General features: G+C 29.7%; 1 protein-coding gene across 3 annotated transcripts in view; it reads left to right on the top strand.

Moving 5' to 3' along the window:
- The window catches only part of LOC107451797 (uncharacterized), a 320,945-nt gene extending 302,499 nt beyond the window's left edge, over positions 1–18,446 (top strand). For 2 of the 3 annotated variants that reach the window (XM_071182274.2, XM_071182276.2), the window contains one exon: positions 13,456–15,446. In XM_071182274.2, coding sequence (XP_071038375.1) covers positions 13,456–13,536 — 81 coding nt within the window. In that variant the 3' untranslated portion in view covers positions 13,537–15,446. Of the gene's footprint in view, positions 1–13,455 lie in introns of all 3 variants that reach the window. The other variant, XM_071182272.2, reaches the window with a different exon arrangement.
- Positions 18,447–24,204: the final 5,758 nt, after the last annotated feature.

Genomic DNA, 24,204 nt, shown 5'->3' with positions numbered 1-24,204 from the left:
ACTTAGAGTTATTATAGATTCCCTTACAATGTATATAAAATTCACCTGAGTTATTTGTCTTTAAACGAAATATTTAAGCCAGCTTGATTATCAAATTTTTTTATTTGTTTGTAAAGAAAGTTTTTTTTAAAAAAAACTGTTATTTCCATTCAGATATAAATGTAGTAAATTTTGTAATGAAATTAAAAAGTCAAGTGACTTTAGTTTTGCTTCTCAATTTTTGTGTATGATAATTTAAAAAAAAGGAGAACTTGTTTATTTCTTTCGAAACATCGAGAAACTCTGTTAGAAATGGAATCGATTATTACCCTTCCTGTTACTTTTATGAATACTCTTTAATTTGAACTCTTCGCGCCATCTGTCGATAAATTGCAAAACTATGTCTCATTTACATTTCTCATTTTAAAGTGAAATAAATATTTCTTTGAATTATGGAAATAGTCATGCTTTATAAAAGATATTTATTTTTTATGTAGTTACTTTTGGAAAATTTTCGTTATATTTTTGTTCTTTACACGTTAATAATAAATTAGTAATGCTCTCATATTAAGCTCGCACATTTCCTTTAATGTTTTAAAAACATATTTGGCTAAGAAATTGTATTTCATTTTGATTTATTTGTTTTGATGTCTAAAATGAATTGCTTTTATACTTAAAATTTCAAATAATGTATGACAATATAGATGCTCCTTAAAGTTAAACATGTTCTCTATATAGTTTAAAACATTTAAAGTTGTATTATTAAAAAGAAGACATGATTCAGTGTATAATTAGATAGTTTAAAACAAATGAGAAAAAAAACGAATAGAACTAACGTAACTAACTAACTTAATAGAAATAATATAGTTACTAAAGAACTTACTTATTATTCTAGAATAGTTTCAAATTGCATGATGCAGTAAAGCAGGATGAATTATAAGCTACTTAGTTAAAAATTATATTTTACTTTGTATATTGATATGCTATCTAGAGGAAATTCTAAAAACTTTAAAAGTACTTTTCTGAAAATAATACTAAGGGAATATTAGTTGTAAAAAAGTAAGTTTCAGAAAAAAAGTATTGCTTATTACTGTTTTACCCCAAGCACTTTTATTACTTCAATTCATTTTTTTAAAATTTTTATCTGTTCTAATGATTTTATTATTTATTGATTTAGTTCATTTTAATGTTTGTCTATGTATGATCATGCTATCAGATAGAACAAAAACCAGTAAAATGTTTTAGAGAAATGTCTATTTCATGTTATGAATCGGAAAAAAACCATAGTTTACAGTATTTTGAAACTACATGATGTAGTTATAAAATAGCTTCTAAAGAAGTTACTTATTATTCCGCAACAATTTAAAACTGCATGACGTAGCGAAACAGCATAAATTATAAACTATTTATAAGGGATTATATTTATTTCCAGTAATGAGCTGTTTATTTAAGGAAATTCTAGAAACTTAAGAATTACTTATATAAAAATAATACTACAGAAGAGTTTGCTGTACATGGTCAGTTTTTAAATAAAGAGTGTTGCTTATGACTATAGTGCCCCAAGCCGTTTTATTGCTTCAATCTCTGCATTTTTAAATTTTCATCCATCCTAATGATTTTATTTTTTACTAGCCGCCTAAGGCGGCCAGCTGTCCGCCACGCTGAAGGTTTTCACAAATAAAGTTTTTTAAAACATAGCAGGAAATCTGAAGATTAGTGGACAATTAGAGTGTTCCTGTCCAGCAATTTTGTCTTCATATCCAGTTCTGCTGCAGATGTGTTATAGCTCTTGAGGATGTTTGAAATTATATACCTACAACGCTTAAGAAAAAAAAAAACTAAAATGCTAAATACATGAAAAGAACACGAAAACGAATAAATTTTTTATGGTATCAATTTCTATTTCTATATAATTTTTTATGGTATCAAATTCTATTTCTATATCTGTTACGTCAAGCACTCAGGTATTATAATTTGATCTAGTTGTGCTTGTATAATTTTGATCTAGTTGCGCTTTCTACGTCATTTTGTTAACATTGTTTGGTTTGTTATTTAACATCATTTGGTTTGTTATTTCTAAGTTAACTTTCAAAAAATTGGCTGGCATCAGCATTTTTATTCTTTAAGGTGACAAGGGACTTTCAAAAAAGCAAAAATTTGTCAAAAAATCGATATTTTACATTTTATATTTTTGAAATTTAGGCATTTAACTGAACATTTAAAAAAAAAAATTCTGGAATAAGAGCAAAATTTATGAAGTTGTGGCCATTTCAATTTTGACCACACCCCTTTTTTTACCTTTTTTTGTCTGCAGGTAACTGTTAAAATTAGTTTAGTTTAAAATTAATTTAAAATTAGATGAATATTTTGTTAATTTTTTTAAAAAAATTTAAAGTATATAATTATTAAACTAGTTCATTAGACAATATTTATAGGTATTTATATTAAAAACAAGAAATATTTGTTCAGATGTAAAATTTGCAATGAAAAAGTACTAAAAGTCATTTTTCTCAAAATGTCTTTTTTGAGAAATTTACAATTTTCAAACTGTTCCAGCGTAATGAATTTTCATTCTATTGACCTGAGAATTTAATGCTATATATTTATGAATATTATTAACATTTTGTTGGAAAAGTTTTTTGAATTAAGTGAATAGTATTTTTTTTATACATGATATTTTATAGAGGTATCATGATTTTTTCCTAAAAATGTAGGTTTTTTACTGTTTTTTTAATGTTATTTGTTTCTATAATAAAAAATAAAAAAAGTACTTTCCAACAATTTTTTCAATATTACCTAATATGTAATATTTTAAAAGAATTTTGTCATTTTGACAAAATTTCAGACGCGAGGAGTAATATAAAAAACATAAAAAATTAAAAAATTTAAATTTTTTAATTTTTTAAATTTTGAAATATTTTTTTGAAATTTTGTATAAAAGTGGTTTTTAGCAATATAAATGTATCCTGAAAATTTTAACCAAATCCCTTTATAATTTCAAAAAAAAAAATTTGAAAGCCCTTTGTCGCCTTAAGTTGTTTATTTTTTCTTTTGGAATTCGTTCCTTTTTAGCGAAATGTTTTTCAACCTAATCGAATTCTTTGCCGACTGTTCTCTGTATATATAAAGAAAATAAAGTAAATATTTTTAAAGTGTTGTGAAAAGAATTTTTAGTTGTACAAAGTACTACAATATCGCTATAAAAATTATCGTCTTCGCTTTAGAAAAAAAAATAGAGCGTGAAAAGAAGAAGAAAAACTTATTATAACAATTATGAACAGCGACAAATATATCAAAGCGAAGCGTTCTATTTACGTATCGAATATGTTGCCACATTTTTAATACAAAAGTTAAACTTTTCTCCACTTTAATAAATGTAAACTAATGCGAACTTTACAATTAAATTATTAATTCCTTCGTATATTATTGGTTTAAGTTGTCGAAAATTAATATTTAAATTGTGAGGTTCGCATTAGCATACATTTATAAGAGTGGGGAAAAGTATATGCATTTTTTAATAGTTTTTTAAATATGGCTCTTTGAAGACGAAAAAGCAGACGAAAAGCATAGACTTACAAAATGACTGATAACTAAATAACTAATCAAAATTTTTGAAAAAGAAAAAAATACTTCTTCATAATGTCAAAACACAATTATGGGCCGAGTTTCGTGCCCGGGCGAGGCTTCTGGGGCGATATATTGTGATTACAGACACACACACACAGCCGCGTTTATTATTATGTATAGATTTATTTAAGATATATTAATATTTTTTGATGTATGAACATCTAATGAATTATTCGAAGATCAGTAAAATATTATGAATCAATTTTAAGTTCGTGTTTTAAACCAAGTTTTAAAATGCGTGACATAAGGAATAAAATGTAAGCTACTTAGTAAAGGATTATAGCTTGTAATCCTACAGCTATTTCTCCTAATAACCTTTCACAAGTATTTTAAGCGGATTAGATTACAATCGATGAGAAAAATTTGTTTCAAATTTTTGAAATTTATATTTGAATTCTGCATTTCAGTCTTCAAAATTCTCCATTGTGATACAGTTTTACTCGCAGGTGATAATTTATCTCCCATAACGAAAATTTATTAAAAATTTCAATATTTATTATGATTTTTGAGTGTTAGCTTATATCAAATTTCAAAAAGATTATTTTACCAGCAAAATGAAATATTTCATTTGATAATTAAGAATAGTGAGAGTGATAATTAAGAATAGTGAGAGTGATAATTAAGAATAGTGAGAGTGATAATTAAGAATAGTGAGAGTGATAATTAAGAAAAGTGAGAGTGATAATTAAGAATAGTGAGAGTGATAATTAAGAAAAGTGAGAGTGATAATTAAGAAAAGTGAGAGTGATAATTAAGAAAAGTGAGAGTGATAATTAAGAATAGTCAGAGTGATAATTAAGAAATGATCATTGAAACGACTTAAGTTTCCATAAAAGTTTCATACACGCATGATTACATCGATTTATGATACGATAAAATTCTATAGAATAACTCAAGGATTTTATAGAATACCTGACATTTTCAGGTAAGGCATAAAGCACAAATATTTCCATGTACTTCTTATCGCCACAAAGCATTCAATATAATAATTGTTCCGTCTAAGCATTAAATATAATACCTCTAGGTAGTTGTTGTTGTTGTAGTTCATTTACGTCGCACTAGAGCTGCACAATGGGCTATTGCCGACGGTTTGGGAAACATCCCTGAGGATGATCCGAAAACACGCCATCTCAATTTTGATCCTCTGCGGAGGGGATGGCACCCCTGCTTCGGTAGCCTGACGAGCTGCTCGCGAAGCCGATCACTTTCCGGTAGAAAAATTTAACGAGGACCAATATCGCACACCCTCGGTCCCTACTCAGACTAATCCAAGTGGTCACTCGCACACTGACAGCAGCTAGTGATGCTTGACTTCGGTGATCTGCTGGGAACCGTGTCTTTAACGATCAGTCCACTGCGGGACATACCTCTAAGTAATACCTCTATGAATTGAATGTAATAACTCTAAGTGATACCTCTAAGCGTTGAATATAATACCTCTAGGTAATACCTCTAAGCATTGAAAGTAATACCTCTAAGTGATACCTCTAAGCATTGAATATAATGCCTCTAAGTGAAACATTGAATACAACCTCTAGGTATACAATACCGAGTGGTATTGTTTTATCTAGCTCTGAAAGTAATATTTCTTGGCATTATATATAATATCTCTAAGTATTGAATATAATATCACTAAGTATGCTTATAATTCCTCTAAGCATTTTATATATTACCAATAAAACCTGCAATTAAGGATACCTATTACGTATGTTCCAGGAATTCTATTAAAAAACTAGGAATTTTATGAAATGCCTGATATCATTTAACATTCTAAAACAATACGAAAATATTAAGAGAAATTTTTTTTATCGTTTCTTTCTTTTCCGGCTTGTTTTCGGCATTCTAAAAAATGCCTAAGTATAGAATACTGAATTTTAAACTTGGCCATGAATATATAATCTGTTAAAAAGCATAACATAAATTAAGATTCATTTTTGAAAAATCAAAAGTATTTTTGACGTATGGTATTTTTTGTGAGGGTATATACGATATCAAAAAGTATTGTTAAGCTTTATATACATCTTTAACATTTTTAATTACACAACTTCTCATTTAATTAACTTCAACTTCAAAGGAAGTTTCATGTAGCACGCATAAAACATTATTTCCAAAACCATGTTTGCTTTCAAAACTAAAACTAAAAGCTTTCTTTACCACAGCTTTATTCCTGTCGATTTCTTTTGAAAGGTTGGCGTAATTAAGTGCCCGTAAAAACTAGCCAGATTTTATTTTTCCTCATTTTTATTCGGGCCGCCAAGGACTCCATCATCATTATTCTTAAAATTTTTGAAGAACTATGTAAGGCTTCTGTTGCAAACTTTTGCAACAGTTTTTGGCATTTTTGCAGAAAAAGAGCATTAAAAGTCATCGATTTTTAACCCTCCTGAGAATTCCTTTCCTTTGAAACTCATCAAATAAGATTTTGGCTGCAAGTAAATAAATTTTTTTAAAAGCAATCTTCTTTGATTCGGAAATTTTAAGGAAATTTTTATTTTTTGGCGTTAAAAAGAAAAACTCTCATTTTTCATCTTAAATTTATTTTTAACTCAATAGTCAAATAACGCCCGTGCATTACTTATGATGTACTAAATTTTTGAACATAAGCTTCAAATTTTGCTTTTAACACTTTGATAGTGTTGAACTTTTTTGTCTAAGGGGGACTCGGCTTCCTTTTCGTTTCGATCTCCAACCCCCATGACTACTACGCAATCCTTTTTTTGTTTCTAGTTGATAAAGAGACAGTTACTTTTAAATTAGAAAGTTTTCAACTGAAAAATTCTCAGATGTTTTATTGAATTAATACTGATTTAATTTTATGGATTAATTCTCGAGTTTATTGGGATAATAGCAGCTTCGTCTTAAATTTAGTTTTTTAAATTTCATTTCAATTTTGAAATTTTGATTTCACAAAAATTCGCTAAATGTTTATTACCAAAGAGATTGTTTAGCAATAATGCAAAAAGTTAATTCCTATTGTTGTTTTGCAATTTTGTGTTTATTATTTTAATTGCACATTTTGATTGAAGAATTATGTAAGAACTAAGTAAGAACATTTTTGTAGGAAAAAAAAACGTTATGATTTTTAACCCTCTTTCTTTGAATCTCATAAAATAAGATTTTGGCTGCAAGTAAATACAATTTTTGAAAAGCGTCTTTTTTTAATCGGAAATTTAAAGGGAATTTTTTTTTTTGGCATGGAAAGAAAAAAGTCTAATTTTTCACGCATAGGTCAAATAATGCCTGCACATTTTTTATGATGAAATAAATTTTTGAACATAAACTTGAGATTTTGCGTTGAACACTTCTATAGTGTTGAACTATTTTATGTAACTCGGGTAGCATTTCTCAAATGGTATTCTGGAGAACCTTAAGATTCCGCGGAAGGGTGAACATTAGGATAAATTTAAATAGAATAATTTTTATTGATTACGTTTTTCAAGTAGACTGATAGCGATGAAATAATTCTTTTTATGATAAAAAAACAACATTTGGAGCATCATTTTCGAATGACGCGGGAACAATAAAGGTATAGTGGTGATTAGTAATATAATGGTGATCAGTGGGGATAAGAACATGATGCGCTCGTTATTTCCATTTAAGGTTTGACGAATAAAAAATTATTTTTTATCAAAATTTCAAATAGAGTTGAAAGTCTAATAAATTTTGTCTGTAATGGTTGTGGAAATTGGTTAAAAACTTGTAATGTTATTTGGCATTTAGTGCTAGTTTGATTGCTATAACTATTCGAAACGTGCTGAAAAATTTGAGTATCGATAAAACTACCTTTGGCTGAAAAATGGATTAATTCTACATGCAGCAATCAAGAAACGATTGAATCTCGCGATGTTGGCCTGCGCAAAGCTCCAGTTAAAATTAAAGTACTTTAGTTTTTTATGAAGAGATTAGACTTTTGAATAACGGAAAATATCTCTTGACGAAAGTATCACGAATACTGTTCTTTCTATCAATCAGGGAACGATTAATACTTGCATTGTTACTGTACCGAATTCCAAGTTTCAATTTCAAAATTTAATCTTCACACACTTATGTGCTTTTCGATTAGCCGGGCACAAATAAAAAAATCGTCGAAAAATGTAGACCTCCACCAGCCTTTATTTTTTTTTAAATTTCATTTATTTTTTAAACACTAAACAAAATGGGCTTTCCTAAAAATTATGTAAATTAAATAAAGAACGAAAAAAAAAGTGCAATTTCCTTGCCCCACGGCCTACATAAAAGTAACCAGACTTCAAAAAGTTAATAAAGACATTGTGAATAAATTTTAATAATTTACATTTTTCCTTACTGTTTTTGTGATAATTGCAATAATCAAAAACTTTTTTATTTAGTTTCAAGATCAATCTAAACGCTTTAGTTACCTTAAACTAACTTTTTTAAAAAACAAAAATGAATCATGAGTTTACTGCCAAAATAGTTCAACATGCATTTTAAAATGTAATAAATTCTAGTTTTATTACAATGGTTTGAAAGAAAGAAAGTAGTCAATTGATGAGATTCTCCTCTACAGAGAATTTTTCCTTGCAGGGAACGTCTACATTACAATTAGTTAAATAAAAATAAAATAACATTTAAACTCTGTAAATATTGTAATTATTGTTGCTGTTATCATATTTACAAGATTTAAGGATTCCAACAATGTATTTATTCAACAGTTTTTTTTTCAGCATGTAAACAAATGAAAAACAATAAGTAATTGTTAAAAATATAAAACCTCTTATCTTCGAAGCACAACGATCATAAAACGCCAGGCAATACTTCTTAAAATGTTCACAACAAAAAGTTTAATAATCCACATAATATTCTTTGATGTCGCTTATTTATCAGTTATTAAGGATTCATCATCGCCCAAAAAGAACTCACCGTCTTTTCCTGATAGTTTTATTGAATTTAATGACTATTCTCAAGATGATTCGGATTTGCCTCGTTGGAATGTGAATACTCAGGTTGTCGATAAATCCAATGGAAACTATCAAAATTCTCAGAGATTTCCTCAGTCCAGGTTAAAGATTAATCGGAAGCAAGAGACACAGCTTGTCTTCGACAAAAGCAAATCTGAAAATGGTGAGAATATTTTGAGGTTTAATCAGTGGAAGATGGAATCGGTTACAATCGAGCCCAAGGAGCTTTATGAATTTCTGGATCATTCTAAAAAACATTCTCTAAACATAGATAAGCCTCCATATGATATAACCCAGATGACTACTTCCAATGAGAACTCTGAAGTGACCCTTGGCTCAAAGACGTTTACTGAATTACCGAATTTGAACTATAAAAACCGTTTAAAGGATCCATATGTCTTCAACGTTATTTCCACATCTTCCACTTTAAAAACTATCAACAGCGGAGAGAACATTCGTCCAAAAATGGAAAATGATGTTAAGCCAGTGAGTAAGAAGAAAACTATAAAAATCCACTTGCTTGAGAAGTATCTGGAGCCAGACCTGGAACGAGTTCTTGAAAAGTTCGCAGATGAAGTTGAAAACTCGCGTAGATCAACGGCACCAACCGGTGATGGTCTCCAAAAAGAAAAGGGTATTAGGGTCTTCAATCTTAATGAAAAATTCGATTACTTAAATGATTCCATCCCCTATGGGTATAACAAAGACCAGAATATTCTTAACTTGAAAGATGAAAATGCTTCTAGTTCATTAAATGAATCTGTAGGCAATCGTAATGATTCATCAGCAAGTACAGTAATAGCTACACCAGTAGAAATATTCCAGACTAATTCAACAATTACAGAAGCAAGTGCATTGTTGAAAAACGAAACAGAAACACCTGAAGTTCCCCTTTATGATATTTTTCACGAAAATGAAAAGAGTTTTCTGACAGAAAGTCCTTTTTTGAACATCCACAACAAAATGGCAAGAAATGTGAATTTATCAAACGCTGAAAGAAATGATTTTAAGCACGAATCAGCGGTGTCGTCTAAAGATGAAACTGACGCAACTGTAAAAATGATCACAGAAGAAGAAAGTGTTCAGTTAGATCTATTTGAAAGCCCTATAAATCGAGAAAAATCAAGACAAAGGAAAGATTTAATGCTGGTAGCCGAAAAGTCGACAAAAGTGTTACAACCACCAAAAAACTGGATAACTGCTTTTTTAGTTATAGCTATCCTGACAGCTATCTCATTCTGTATCTTAGTTATTGTGTTTGTAGCTTTCATTTACTACAGATCAAAAAGCACGGACGAAAATGATGATGGCATTGAAGACTCCTCTGATCTTGAATCGGGAATTCTGACAGAAAGTATGCAAGACATGAGCTTAAGCAAGATTCAAAATTGGAATTATAAAACTTCAGTGCAAATAGAACCTACTACAAGAGAAGAAGCTGATACGATAAAGAATGATGATGAAAGAAATAATGGAACTTGGAATTTAGAAGAAATTCTTAAAAAGTCGTTGAAATATGTTGCCAGAAAAGAAAAAAAACAGCATAATAAAAAGAAGAGTACATTTAGTGGTAAAGATGAATCCCATCACTTGGAAGGAGCAATTTTCAACGAGAATCCTGGTGCACAGACAGTTTTAAACATTAATAAGTATCCAATAAGTTGCAATTCTTCTATTTCTTACTGACATAGAGAAGAAAGTGCCCAAAAATGTCTCTAGAGAGGTTAACCGAACTTTACGTTTCCAGAAGAAGAGCATAATAAGATCCGATCTCTTCTTGAGTACTAAGTATGGCTATCTGACACAGTGAGAATTAGAATTCTCTACTTTGCTAAAAGAAAATTTGTGATAATACTAAAATGAAACAAGTTTTTTTGTCATAACTGATAATTAAAGCTTAGCTTTAAATAACTTTTCAATGTAGTAAAAATATTGCCATTGCTTTAATAAAATATTGTCTTTAACTGTATTTACATTGTCAAAAATACTTAATCAATTTTAAAATAACTATAGAATTGAGTGAACATTTCAGGTTTTACACGTCGAAGCAAAATTGTTTAATTAATTAGTTAAAAATTTTTGTGTCTGTATTCCTTTTACTTATAAAAATTCCAATCTTCGGTTATTCTACTTTTCCATTTTTCAGTAATAGTTGAAATCATTCGAATGAATTGAATTTTATGCATTGATCTATTCATTTTAAGTGTTATCACACTGTAAGTATTGTAGCGTAGAGTTTAAAAAGTGCAGGGTGAGACCCTAATCGAGACATACTGAAAAGTAAACCACTAGGCCGTCATCACAGCATTTTCCGATTTTTTTTTTCGCTTTACTTTTTACAGTAGATCCCTTTGGAAACGTTAAAAAGAAACGGTTAGGTCAAGCTGTTGATTTAAAGGGGTAACACTCTGCGATTTATAACTTTATGTCTCCGTCATTTTATTTTACTTTTGTTTATTTGCTTTAAATTTTCCTTTGATTTTTTTCTGTGATAAATTCTAGTATAAACAGAGAAAAAACTATAATGATACATAATTTATTAAGACGAATTTAGGTAATGGCTGTACGATGTAGCACTGATCCAGACAGATTTTACCATTAGTTTAAGTCAATTAACAGTTGAAATCAAACATGCAAATATTTATTAAATTCAACAAAAAAATGAATTTAAGAAAGAAAAAATACTTAAAATAAATTAAGCTTAAAATAAATTATGCTGAAGCTTTAAGCCCCTTAATATTATTTTCACTTTTTCACGCTGAATAATGCCAAAGAAGTTGTATTTTTTAACTTTTCATTTATCAAGAATCCTATAACCAATTCCGTAAAAGTTTTGTATTTTGTCATCTGTTGTGTTGTTTCTAATCCCCAAGATGTCCATCCTAATTAGACCAATTCCATAAGTTCAAAAATGTCCAGAAAGTCTAAAAACAGATGAGGTTTTGAAAAAACCTCGTCGATCTTCAAATCGATACAGTTTAGAATATGCTCAGGCGAAGCCTGAGCAGTCTTACATTTAGTGCACAGTCCAAAAGTCTTTTGCCCCTGAACATACGAGAGACACCTCAAGTGACCACTTGCAAAGCGAGATAAACAAGTCTGCTGACTTCTGGGTCCCTCAAAAAGCAAGGCACTTCCAGGTCGTTTTCTGAAATACCAACTATGCGAAGGAGGAACCCTCCAGAGGTCCATAAACATTTTTTTGCACTCTGCAAAGACCTCATTGAAAGTGGAAGATAAATCTGGCTGTAAAGGTTCTAAAGAAGCATCTTTAGCCAGTGAGTCCGCCATCTCGTTACCTTTGATTCCAACGTGTGATGGAATCCATTAGAAGTGTACCCCAAAGTCCGCTGAGAGCCTGAAGAGCATCCCCAAAATTTGAAGCCGCTGCCCTGTCTCCAACATTCATCCAGTTGCTAAGGTGTTGGATTGAAGATTTGCTATCCGTCAGTATCCATATATGCTTAAAGTCAGGCTCAGCAATATTCTCAACATGTCTTAGGCCATTTTCAATCGCAATAAGCTCAGATCTGAAAACCGAGCAAAATTCAGAATTTCTAAATTTGAGACTCAATGTGTACGTGGGTGTTTTAATTAAAACCCCACTACCTGAATGACCTTCGTCGCTCTTGCTGCCACCTGTGTATAGTTGTAAAGCATCTGTTGGTATTTGGCTAATAGTTTCAAGAGCCATTTGTCTCATAAATTCTGGGTTGTCTTTACTTTTATGGGCCGGGTACAGCAGCTCCGTATGGAAATGGAAACCAGAAAAATCAGTAACAGGGCTAAAACATGACCTCAAGGAATGAGGTTCAATTCGGCAGGGATATTGCATGTCTAGCTGAGTTTTTCTTCCTTATCTTCTTTTTCTGAATAATTATAAGTTATTTCCAACAATTTCCCTCCCCTTAAACGTTTTATCAATAACTGGGACCCCACGTGTCTTACCGTTGTTATAGGAAACAATTTATTTCTCGTTGCTGATGAGTTTAGTGCATTATATTTTGTTCCCAATTAAAATGATTTCTACTTGTTTACTATGTTCATGATAGCTTTGTCGCAATAATTACAAGAACTGCTTTGCTATCTCACAAAAATCCACTAACTGAGTTCAAAAGCCTAGCTATTTCATTTATTAGTTATCAACACCAGCAAATGTGTGGTTAATCGGAGTCGTGTTGTGCTTAATCACGAACTACAGGTCAAATATTAAAGAGTTGCTGTCTGGAATCATTAAATTAAAAATAAAAAAACTTCTTCCAAATGACGTTTTACTGGGGAAATCGAGAGCAACTGGAACTAGTATTTATTTTTCCCTTGTTTTTGCTATGAAACATAGAATTTCTGTGCGTAATTGTCTCTTAGAAAATTAAATATTATATTAAATTTTGTGAGCATTTATATACTCAAAAAAATTTACTAACTGAGTGTAAAAACCTTGCTATTTCATTTATTAGTTATTAACACCAGAAAATGTGTAGTTAATCTGAGTCATCACAAACTATAAGTTAAACATTAAAGAGTTGTTGCCTGTCATCAAATTAAAAATGAAAAAAACTTTTTCCAAATGAAGTTTTGCTGGAGAAATTGAGAGCTACTGGCACTGGTATTTTGTGCATTTTCGTTTTTATTTTCATTTATTTATTTATTTTTTGCTATAGAACTTAGAACTTTTGCGTGTAGTTGTCTCCAAGAAAATTAAATATCAATGAAAACTGCTATATAAATTCATGTTTGTATACAAACAAAAATATCAAGTAAGCTGGTAATCGTTTATATACTAATTATCAGAAAAGTAAGAAAGCATTCTCAAATGTTCCAAAATTGAAAGAAATATTTTTTCTCTCCAAAAATTCCGACTGTTTATTTTATTCTTCCAGTTCCATATTTAAATACCTTAAAACTAATTACAGCTCAATTTATTTTTCAGATGGTGGCAATCCAATCCGAATTGGCGCTAAGGAAACCAGAAATAGTTGTGAATGATTCTGAGCAAGAGAGACCAGATTGAGTTTGCGAACCTCAACTACCATCAAATTTTAGATTTGGATAACGGGTATGGAAAACTAACAAGTACTACGATGTGAGGATAGGACCTATTTATCTGTCAAAGATACCCGTTACATCAGTAAGCTCATGTTGAGTACTGCCTTACTGTGGAGATACGTTCCATCTTTAAAGGAATCGGTGATGGCAGTACTAGTTTTCTACACTACCCAGTACAAAGCTAAGGAATAAATACTCCCTTTTTATCCGGCCTTAACGGCTCAACGGCCGCTCGGATGCACAACATGTGACATAATACATCAACAACTAAAGATTTGAAACAGCAATCTTTCGTTGGGCATCGTAATACTCTGTGTAACTTAATGTTCTCACATCGCATAGCGATTAAAAGAAATAAAAACAAAGCTAGTAATTTGAAATTTGGAAACTCAATCGATAGAATTTTTCGTTAAATGGTTTTTACAAAGATTATATAAAAGTCAGTTATGAGTTTTTGAGCTTAGATTTAAAATTTTCTATTTGGCAATTGTCGCTTTCAAAGACATAGACTCAGATTTGAAAAAAAAATTTATTTCATGATTGAATGTTAAAGTGATTTTTGTAAGTTTAAAGGGAACTGGATTTAACTGGGGAGTTAGGATTTATTTTTTTTTACTCTGCGTCAAATATTTAATCGCATTTAAAGACATAGATTTAGATTTCAGAACTTAACAAACAAGTTGGCATGAGCTTTGTTATGGTCGGTATTTAGCCATCGTAAATGTAATGTATTCTATGTAAAAGAACTAGGTGGTTTAATGTATTTTTATTCCTTTATTGATTTGCGTTTTAATATTCATTCCCTGTAGGAAAACTATATTTTGCTTGCTAGAATATGGAAGGGAACTACGCATAAGGGGTCTTAAGAACACGAAAAAATAAGAATTTATTACAAAATATTTATTTACGAATCAATCAAGGTTTTTAATTTCAAAATTATATCAATACATTAATAAAACAGCTTGAATTGAAAAAAATATCCAGACACAAGAAAACATACATCACAGGTATTCGCAATTATCTTTAGTTTAAACGAGAAAGTGTTTATAGTTCAGCCTACTCAAAGCAGTTATGATGAACTTGTAACTTCAGAACGGACTCGAGGAATTAAAAATAATTTAACCATTGAAGATTTTTGTATTTTTAACTAATCTCCTTAATTGGTTAAGTAATGCCATACTTTAAATCCGTCGTACTATATTAACATGGTACTGATGTCGGTTTAAGTTGTACCTAAATTGGTACAGTTGTGACATACATTGAATTCAATTCCCTTTCATCAACATGATACAGTAGTAGGGTACTGGTTAGGTTATACCTGAATAGGTTGAGACAATTTTCGAATCAATATTTTTTTTTCACGTCGTAATCTATCAACATATTACAACAATAGCATATTTGTTAAGTTGTACCTTAATTGTTTAAGTTGAGACATAGTTTAATTAACGTCGCACTCTATTAACATATTACAGCTGCAGGATATTGGTTAAGCCTTAATTGGTTAAGTTAAGACACATTTTGTTTTACGTCGCACTCTATCAACAAAGTACAGTGGTTAAGCTATACCTTAATTGGTTAAGTTGAGATATACTTTATTTAACGTCACACTTCAACTATCAACATTGTCTTGATACATCTGGACAGTGTTTTTTTAAATTTTAAAAATGTTTCTCTAAGTTTCTTTAGGATTTGTCTGATGCTAAAAGAAACAACATGACTGCGTTAAAAAAAAAACAAATAAAAACTTAAATGACCATATGCAGGAAAAGAATGCCTTAATTTTTTTAAGAACTACTATAAGAACAATGAGATTTTAATGATAATCAAGGTAATTTTATCAATGATAACGATATATAATGATTTTCAATACAAAAATAACAATTCCCGTTCTGATTTATCAGTACAGAACTACGACTTCTAGTAAGGAGACATCATTCTTTTTTACTTCAAGTTTCAGAGTAGTTCATAAGTTAAAGTGTGCGTGAGTATGCAGTATTAGAGATTAGAAATATTTGGTTAAAGCAGAATTTCAACGCAATGCTCTTCATATTTATATCACGTTTTCATAATATTTATATTCCCCTGAGCGTAAAATTTTTCTTCGTGTGCAACAAATGTTATGCAAATATTACAACATATGCTTAAGTAAGCTGACTCAACGTAGCGGGTATATAATTAAAGTATTGTGTTTAATTTTTGGGTTATTCTGCAAATTTAGAAATCCACAAATAGTAATTCATACCAACTCGTAACAAATTATCTATTTATTAAGCGAAACATATTTACCTTAAACTGCCTACATCTTTTACATGAAGCAATACCTACCTGGAAAATGTATTTAATCAAAGAGATTTAGTTGAATCCATATTAAATTGAAGGTTTGGTTTCTCTTAATCTTAAAAAATATTTTACTCGATATAAGAATTTTATAAATATATTTTTTCAAAGTGTTGCAGAAAACTAAATAAAATCCTTGTTGGCTGGTTAATTAAATTATAATTAATTAAGCTATTTTTTTTCCATCAACGTAATAAAATGAAAGAATTAAACGAACAGAAAAGGTCTAGAGTAATTCTACGAAGATTAATTAAGTATTAAATTAAATGTAATAGATTTTTAAATTAAGCGTTGTCCATTATCATGTATTTCGATTACATTATATCTTAATTAAATTAATTCAAATTCAAAGTTTGATTACTTCATCATTTATTAAAATTGTACGGTGTATGTGGCGTTCAGGGTGGTTAAAAATTAAACTGATGGTACTCATAGCTCCCGTGTAACTAAACGGATCTGAATGATGCTTGAAACATACATATTATTATTTAGATCAGAGAACCAAAGTTTCGTTGAAGAAATAATTAGTTTAAAATATTACAAACAAATGGCTTGGATAGCTAAAATCAAAAAAAAAATTATGCCTTTTGTAACAATATACATACTGTTGACCAATAAGGTATGCAAACAGAGAACGAAAGTTGTAAACAAATAAAATATTCCATTATTTTTGGAAATTTTGTTGGATTGTTTTCTTTTTATTATCGTGCTGTTGTGCCACCTGATTGCGAAATTTTTAACTTTTTTTAAAATGGAAACCAAGTCTAGGAATAGATATCTAGCTTACAAACGTTTAAAGTTTGTCTCCGATCCATTCTGTTGAACAGGAGCTACGAGCTTCTGAGTACTGTCTGTTTAGTTTTAAGCACCCAAATAAAGTACAAACAAATATTTTTGCTCACACTTACTTTTTGATTCTTAAAATCCTATTAATCGATATTTGATTCCAAAATAGTTCGTTTTATTTCCCTTAACCTTATTGCCTTATTAAAGGAAAATTATAAGTTATGAAATGATTTAGTATCAAATGACTTACATGTGTATGTATACATGATTTTTTATTTGCATATGACTTACGTTACATGATTGCACGGTTTTCTGAGGCATATACTTCGCTTTTTGTTGCAAAATTATTAGTAACGTTCTGCCGGTATTTTTTATGTAAAATGAGGCTTTTAGGAATCCTTAATTAAAATTCACATGTTTTAAAACCAGTTTTATTAAGTCAAGTGAAAGTAAAAATTAATTGTAATTAATTAATAACTGTCTTGACCACTCTCCAAAGATTAATTTTGTCTCTACAATAATTTTAAATTTCTAAAAATTCTTAATTTCAACCTGGCAGTTTTGGAGGGGTGGCATTAACAATACTACATTCTCCATTTACATATGGTCCGTCATCAATTGAACCTCAATGTCAGATCTGTAAAACAACTGAATTAGTTTTGGTTTAACCTTCATATTTATTTATAATCTGAAAAATCTAAAAGTTGCTAATTAGTTAAAGCATTCTAATTTTTTTTTTAAATTTAAAGTGTTGGAAGGAAATTTAATCATGATTAATTGTGAATCCTACAAATGATTAATGCTTTCAAAAATCAGTTAAAGAAAAACAAGAGAACGTAAAATGTATGGTTTGCTTAGGAAACTAGTTATTATACTCGCCAAGTTTGAAAAAAAGAAATAAAGTTTATCAACAGATGGCGCTGCTCTTAACTAAGAATTTTTTTTTTTCAATTTCCTTATCTCCAAACGATGCAGCCTAGCGGTAAAATTAGCAGACGTGCGTTAAAACATTTCAGTAGAACATGCAGTAGAAAACAATTGTTTTTCCATCATCCAGACCGCTTAAAAATGTAATAAGAATAAATTACTTTATTTCCCGGTAAGCTTAAATTTTCTGTTTTATGTCGTTTTTCTAATAATAATTGGTTTTTCAAGTAATCAGTGTCGTTCATTTTCGAAACAAATGGTATTAAAAAATGTATTAATAACAAGGCAACCATTTATTTAACTTTAATTTTGTACAATAGTAAAAAAAAGGTTAACTTAAAGCATTATCAAGTATGACAAAGTAAAGAAGTTCATAATATGAGAAAATTCGTTTCATTATCATGCCTAATCTAGTGATAAACCAGCTCGTTAAAAATGTCTTCTAGTACTAACAACTATAGCTTACCATCATTTGATGAAGCCACACCTTGAAATATGTGACAAATATTGTAAATACATTGTGTAAATATTGTATATATGTAATGTAGATACAGCAAAAGATGAGTCCAAAAAAGAAATACATATAACATATACATATGAAAATATTTATTCTTCTCGGTGTTTAGTTATATAATGGGACCAGATTATCTCAAGTAGTTGCTGTTGATGTGAAACATCGGTGTCAACAACTATGTTAGTCTTTTGCCAACTAAATACAATAGCACTTTATACATATTTTCTGCACTACTTCAAGATCTGAATGTTTATGTTCTTTGTTGTTGAAATAAGTGTCTTTCTGTAAATAAAATTATATCATGAAATGTTTCCATGTGTGCTTGATATGAAATACTTATCCAAATTAGAACATGATTTTTTGTAACTTTGTAACAGAACAACTATTAAGGTTGAAATGAAAAAGTAAATTCAGATCAAATTTACTTTTTCATTTTACCTTGAATACAACATTTTTCTAATAGACACAAATGTTTTGTACAGAAAACATGGAAATTTGATAATAGAATTAAATTTGTAGGACATCAAGATTTTTTTTAACAAATTCGTTATGTTTTAATTTTAAAATTTTCAAACGTTGATTATTACGGTGACTGAATTTGCTAATCCTTATGTTTTTTACTAACTTTAATTTTTACACCTATTCTGAAGTATATTTTAATAATCGTAACTAACTTAAAAAAGAAAGACTTTAAGGACTGATAAAAACTACTTTTCCATTTACCATACACTAAAACTCCTATTTAAAGTAATCAATTCAGAAATTAACGTAAATAACTCTCGCAGATGAAACTGCCAATTAAAATTTTGTTACTTAGGAAAAAAAGTTAATTTCATAATTAAATTGCCAGATTTATTAAAAACGTTTCTTTTATTTTTTATACAGTCACTTTCGGATCTGAGAGGGAAAATTTGTAATTGAAATTCTGACCAATTTCCAACTAGCCAGTGCACTCAAATCTCTTTTTGTAGAATAAGGTCCGGGCAATGAAAGTTTCAGTGGTATCATTATTGCTACAGGAAAACTTTTATCATCAAATCGAATTTTTTGTTAATCCAAATTTTCGATCACCTTCCGAGTGGTACTTTATAATTTCAACTTTATCTTTTCTTTCACTTTTCCTGAGTGAATAATTTTCTCGGTCAATAGGATGTCCGCTTTAACGAGGTGTCACTGCATCACGTGTGACACTAAAACTATGTTAATGAACTAATATATTTTTAGTGTCAATGATAGGAATTGCTAATTTTAAACACTCTCCTGTTAATGTCATCAACCATATCGTCAGTTTTGTTTATATCATAAATATTTCAAAAGTATTATATAAATACCAATGATCTTACTGGCAAATGCCGAAATTTAATATTAAAAGTAATGATAGCTATAAATGTTTGATTTGACCCTCACCAAATTGAATGTCAATATTTGCTGATCCTGACCAAACTATTGGGACCATATTTCGCAGATTGCTGCTATCCCTGTATTTTGGGGGATTAAAAATTAGAATATCACGTCTCTACACTCTGTCTCTCAAGAAAGGGTATGTTTATTCAGAGATAGCTCGTTTTAGTGCCTTAATTTAGAATATCGTCTGCACTAATAAATTAATGTATTTGAGGTTACCCCTCGAACCTCGAAGATTGATTGCTAGATCGTGAAGATCCGATCATTGGACCAAAAGTTATTTCAGGTAGTCCGTTTATTTGTTTGAGCTATGTACATCTTGCCCCCGTTCAAAAATAAAAAGAATAAATAATAACATTTTTTTTAAAATTTTGTATAAATTTTTATTTAAATAAAATTACATTTTTTTCTTCACAAGTATGAATTTTTTATCACGGTATTTATCGAACTAAATATCATAAATCGGAAAAGCTTATCTTCAGTTTTTAAAACAAATGTTTATAATTTTCAAGGTTCCGTTTGACATTTTCCCCATTTTACTATGTTTTCAGAAGAATTTCGTTTTTAATTTACGATACCTTATCATGCCTTTATTTGATGGTTATTTCTCTACAGTATGTCGCAATGCTTATATACATTAAGCAATCGCTTGAAATTATTTCGAGCTGCAGCTTACTAAAAAAAAAAGGTAATTTCAGATTTATATAACCCTTTACTACATTAAAAGCAGTTATTTATGTAGCATAATAAATCTTTCTGTTTGACAATAATAAAGGTGAAACGTTTCTAAATATGAAACTTAAGCTGAATATATTACGTGCTCCGGAAGTTGTAATGAAGGCCAGTCTCTGTGGTAACGGTTTCAAACAAAATAGATATGTTTTCGAAAACAGCTCTTATAAACAGTTTAATTTACTTCATAAGGACACATTGTATTGAAAACATATACAATAATTAAATCAGTAATTAAAGAAACTAAAACTGCTATGGAAAAAAGATCGGATGAAGCATGTCACTTTAACATTAGAAGCAGATGGAATTAAGTGGGATTCAAACAAACCTTAAATAAAACAATCCTTTCTGCTAATAATGTGAAATTTTTGCAGCTGTTGTGATTTCATAACAGTTATTCTTAGCTGTTATGTTTTGAGCAGTGCTTTTTAAGCTAATTATAACATTAGATCAAAATACGTAATTGAAGAAAAAAAAGTCTCCAGAAAATGAGAAGCATTTGTAATACATATAGAGTGTTATTTCATAAGGACATATTGTATTTAAGGCAAACGCAGTAATTAAATAAGTTTTAAAAGGCACAAATAACAGTTTTTCAAAAAGATTAAAGAAGGCTCATTACCTTAATAGCAGAAATAAAATAGTATTGAAATATGATTTCGTTATATGAAACAACTTTTTCAGAGAATAATGTGCAATTGTTGTGATTTCATAATAGTTATTCATAGCTGTTAGGTAATGTTTTGAGCAGTGCTTTTTAAGCTGATTATAAAAATAGCACAAAATATGTAATAAAAGAAAAAAGTTTTCAGGAAATGGATAGCATACAGAGAGTTATTTCATAAGGATATATAGTATTTAAAACATATACAATAATTAAATAGGTGTTGAAAGAAGAACTATTTTAGAAAAAAGATGGCAGAAAGCAAGTCACATTAACAATAGTAACAGACAGCATTTTTAACGAATAGTATGCAATTCTTGTGATTTCATAACACTTATTCTTAGCTATTAGCTTTTGTTTTGTGTAACGTCTTTTAAGCTGATTATAAAGAAAAGTACAAAATGTGTACAAGAAGAAAAAGCAAAAGTTTTCAGAAATTGGAAAGCATTTGTGATACATACAGAGAATTATTTCATAAGGATATATAGTATTTAAAACATATACAATCATTAAATAGGTGTTGAAAGAAGAAAAACTGTCTGCGAAAAAAGATTGGAAAACATGACACATTAACAATACAAACAGAAGAAATTAAGTATTATTGAAATATGCTTTCGTCATATAAGGCAGTATTTTTAACGAATAATCGTAGTATAGTATAGATTAAATATATGAAACTGATGGTTTCCTTCACTTCTTCAATTAAACACTCTTCAAAAAAATTGCTACATAGAGTTTTATTCATAATCTGAAAGCAGTGGCTTGCTGTACATTCTCAATTGATAAATCTTAAAAAATATTGATGGTTTCCAATGCAGAATAGGACGACCGAGATTTGTTAATTTGGATAAGGTTAGCTATACCTGCTAAATTAAAAACTCTTTAAAAAATGTTTTCTAATGAATTTTTTACTTTGAACATTAAAACAAAGGTTTGGTTTACGTTATAAATTAAAGTTCCTTCTAAAGAAGCTTGCTATAATTTTTGAATCAAAAATAATCTATGAAGGTTTGCTGAAAGGAAACATGAAAATTTCTGTTCATGCTCTTATGAAGAGCATGAAATCACAGGCTTACTATACTTTATCAGTTAAAATATCCTTAGAAAAGGTTTGCAAATAATTTCTTTTGGACATGAAGACAAAAGCTTACTATACTTTATCAGTTAAAATATCCTTAGAAAAGGTTTGCAAATAATTTCTTTTGGACATGAAGACAAAGGCTTACTATACTTTATCAGTTAAAAAATCCTTAGAAAAGGTTTGCAAATAATTTCTTTTGGACATGAAGACAAAGGCTTACTATACTTTATCAGTTAAAAAATCCTTAGAAAAGGTTTGCAAATAATTTCTTTTGGACATGAAGACAAAGGCTTACTATACTTTATTAGTTAAAATATCCTTAGAAAAGGTTTGCACATAATTTCTTTTGGACATGAAGACAAAGGCTTACTATACTTTATCAATAAAATATTCCTTCGAAAAAAGTTTACCATATCCATTCCATGTTTATTTTATCCATTAATACACCTTAAGGTTTGCTAAATGGTTTCTCGTAGCCAACATAAAAAAGATTTACTATTTATCAATTTAAAGTTACTTAAAAAGAGGTTCATTATATTTAATCAATTGAAATTTCCTTAATGGTTTTTTATAAAAAATATGAAAACAGAGGTTTATTATATTTTATCACTTAAAAGTTCCTAAGAAAGAGGTTTATCATGTTTAATAAATTAAAAGCTCATTGAAAAATTTGCATGAGCTGTTTCTTATAGAGAATACAGAAACAGAGTTTCACTTGTCATCAATTAGAAAAATGTTAAAAAGATTTGCTAAATGGTTTCTCATAAAGAACATAAAATCAGAGGTTTACCATACCTTGTTAATTAAAAACCTTTCAAATGGCTTTCCTAAATAGATTTTTATTGAAAATATAAAAACTTAGGTTTCATACACTTTATTATTTAAATCCCTTCAAATCGACGGGCTTACTGGCTCTTTATAAATACGGTCAAACCCCACAATAGCGAACTTTTAGTTCACTATATGCGTACTGCAAACAATTTTTACTAATTTTTCCGAACTGATCCCTTTTATTACACATTAATTTCACATAACACATTTTCATACATACACATAATCATTCATACATTCATACATTCACATAACACATTCATAACACATTTTTCGAAGTGAATTAATCGCAATTGAACAGGGCATCGATGCTATAATCAACGAGAGTGACTTTGGAGATCTTTGGATCCTGTCGGACAGTCGCAGCTCCCTTCAATACCTACGCAACTTGACTAAAGTTGGAGACAAAACAAGCATCTCCATCCTTCTTAAACTTCATCTTATTTCAAAGCACCACGACGTTCATCTTCAGTGGATACCATCCCACGTTGACATCTTTGGAAATGAGCAAGCGGATCGCTTGGCCAAGGAGGACTGTAGTCATTTAACATCTTCGTCCTCAGCCCTTACCTTTTCTGAGTATCAGTCCAAAATCAAAAGTCATCTATCAAAAAAGTGGAGGATCCCCCCCTCTCATCATAGGTATGCGGCCAAGGAACCGGGCTCTTTACTTGTTCATATAGGTGATAGAGCATCTCAAACAGCTATTTCCAGACTGGAAAGTGGACACACGAACAGTCTCTCGTATTTTAAAGGAAGAAAGACTTATGCAGTCTGCTCTAAATGTGAAGCCCAGCAGGCCTCAGCAGAACATATCCTCGACTTCTTGGGCCTTTCCAAGGAGGACTTATATGCTTCTCCACTTCTTGTAATCGACTTTTTGAGGGTCAACAACAAACTACTGGATCTTGTCTAACCTCGTCAGACAATTAGAGGATAAGTAACAACAACAACAACAACACATTATTTGAATAAATGACCAATAAAAAGAAATACAAAATTGATTAAAAAACAATATGTAGTAACAAAGAATGTGTTAACTTTTATTTTTTCTTACTCTTTGTCTTGCGTACAAAAAATTCAGGGATGACTTTCATTTAGAGATGGGAAACTGAGAAAGAAGAAGCAAACAAGAAAAAATGCTTCTGGCTACATTCCACTCAATACATGGTTGTAAAAATTGGTATATGTATAACATGTAGAAATTTCAAAATTTCCAAAAAATGAAAAAAATTAGTCGAAGACTGAAAACAGTTCATAACATCCAATTTCCTCTCTTTTTTGATTCACTATATCCACAAAAAATAATATTATATGTGTATAGCAAGGCAAGGAAGAGAGCATTTCGTTCACTATA

The sequence above is a fragment of the Parasteatoda tepidariorum genome, chromosome 4, assembly GCF_982258835.1.
Source record: "Parasteatoda tepidariorum strain Cologne lab strain chromosome 4, Ptep-v5.0, whole genome shotgun sequence".
Taxonomy (NCBI): Eukaryota; Metazoa; Arthropoda; class Arachnida; order Araneae; family Theridiidae; genus Parasteatoda; species Parasteatoda tepidariorum.
Note: the sequence above shows the minus strand (reverse complement) of the source record. Positions and strands in the feature narration are given on the sequence as shown.